Here is a 1,115-nt window from a genome sequence, read left to right on the forward strand (position 1 = left end):
CAGAACATCAGGAACTGGATCAGAACCAGAACACCAGGAACTGGACCAGAACATCAGGAACTGGATCAGAACCAGAACACCAGGAACTGGACCAGAACATCAGGAACCAAATCAGAACCAGAACACCAGAAACCAGACCAGAACACCAGGAACTGGACCAGAACACCAGGGACCTGATCAGAACTTTGGGAACCAGAATATCAGGAACCTGATTACAGAAACCGGAACAGAAGACCAGCAACCAGATGTGAACATCAGGAACCGGACCAGAACTTTGGGAACCACATCAGAACATCATGAACAAGACCAGAACTTTGGGAACTGGACCAGAATCAGGAACCTGATCAGAATATCAGGAACCGGATTAGAACTCTGAAAACTGGACCAGAACATCAGGAACCAGATCAGAACAGCTCCTCCTCAAGTTTGTTCAAACTGCTGAAATGATCTAGAACCTAAAGTTCAAAGGTTCTAAAACAAACTGCAGTGTGAAGCTGCACCAGCGCCCCCCTGTGGCCTTAAAGCAACACTGCAACCCTGATTTCTCTGCTCCTTCTTGGAACTGAACTGATCTCAGTCTGCTGTCCTCCACCTGGTCGGAGTCTTTCCCAGGATGAAGGTCTGCAGCTGAGCCTGTGAACGAAGCAGAGGGACGAACTCACCGTCTTTGGTGCTGAGACATTTCTTCAGGTTCTCATTAATGAGCGGCGTTTTATTCTGTAAGAAGATAAAGGAGAACTTTAGCTGATGATAACAGCAGGGGTGGATGGAATCATGAAGAAGCTTCACCTCCAGTCGGTCCTGGTCCTCCATGGCCAGAAACACGGCTGCCCTCATCTCCGCCTGGCAGAACAGACAAACCAAAGCAGGACAACATCAGGATATTAGCAGAGGGACGTTTATTTGCTGCAGCTTGAACTCCTCCTCAGTCACATTCTAGAAACTCAGGCAGGTCAGTCAGACGCTAACCCTGTCCAGCTTTTTATCTCGCCATTAAAAGTGATTTCTCTCCATTCTACGACGGTTTTTTCAACTGTTGATGACCCTGCCTTTGGCTGTGACTCCATCCTGGAGAGAAATATCAGCTGTGCTGCTGCCATCAACACCTTTGTTTC

At 48.0% G+C, this 1,115-nt stretch overlaps 1 protein-coding gene across 1 annotated transcript in view; it reads right to left on the minus strand.

Annotated features, from left to right (window-relative positions):
• Positions 1 to 1,115, minus strand: part of fgfr1op (FGFR1 oncogene partner) — a 29,262-nt gene that overhangs the window by 25,954 nt on the left and 2,193 nt on the right. The window contains exons 2-3 of the mRNA XM_015382463.1: positions 790 to 843; positions 663 to 717 (exon numbers count right to left, since the gene is read on the minus strand). Coding sequence (XP_015237949.1) covers positions 663 to 717; positions 790 to 843 — 109 coding nt within the window. The remainder of the gene's footprint in view (positions 1 to 662; positions 718 to 789; positions 844 to 1,115) is intronic.

Source organism: Cyprinodon variegatus, unplaced genomic scaffold (assembly GCF_000732505.1).
Source record: "Cyprinodon variegatus isolate N-32 unplaced genomic scaffold, C_variegatus-1.0 Scaffold257, whole genome shotgun sequence".
Lineage (NCBI taxonomy): Eukaryota > Metazoa > Chordata > Actinopteri > Cyprinodontiformes > Cyprinodontidae > Cyprinodon > Cyprinodon variegatus.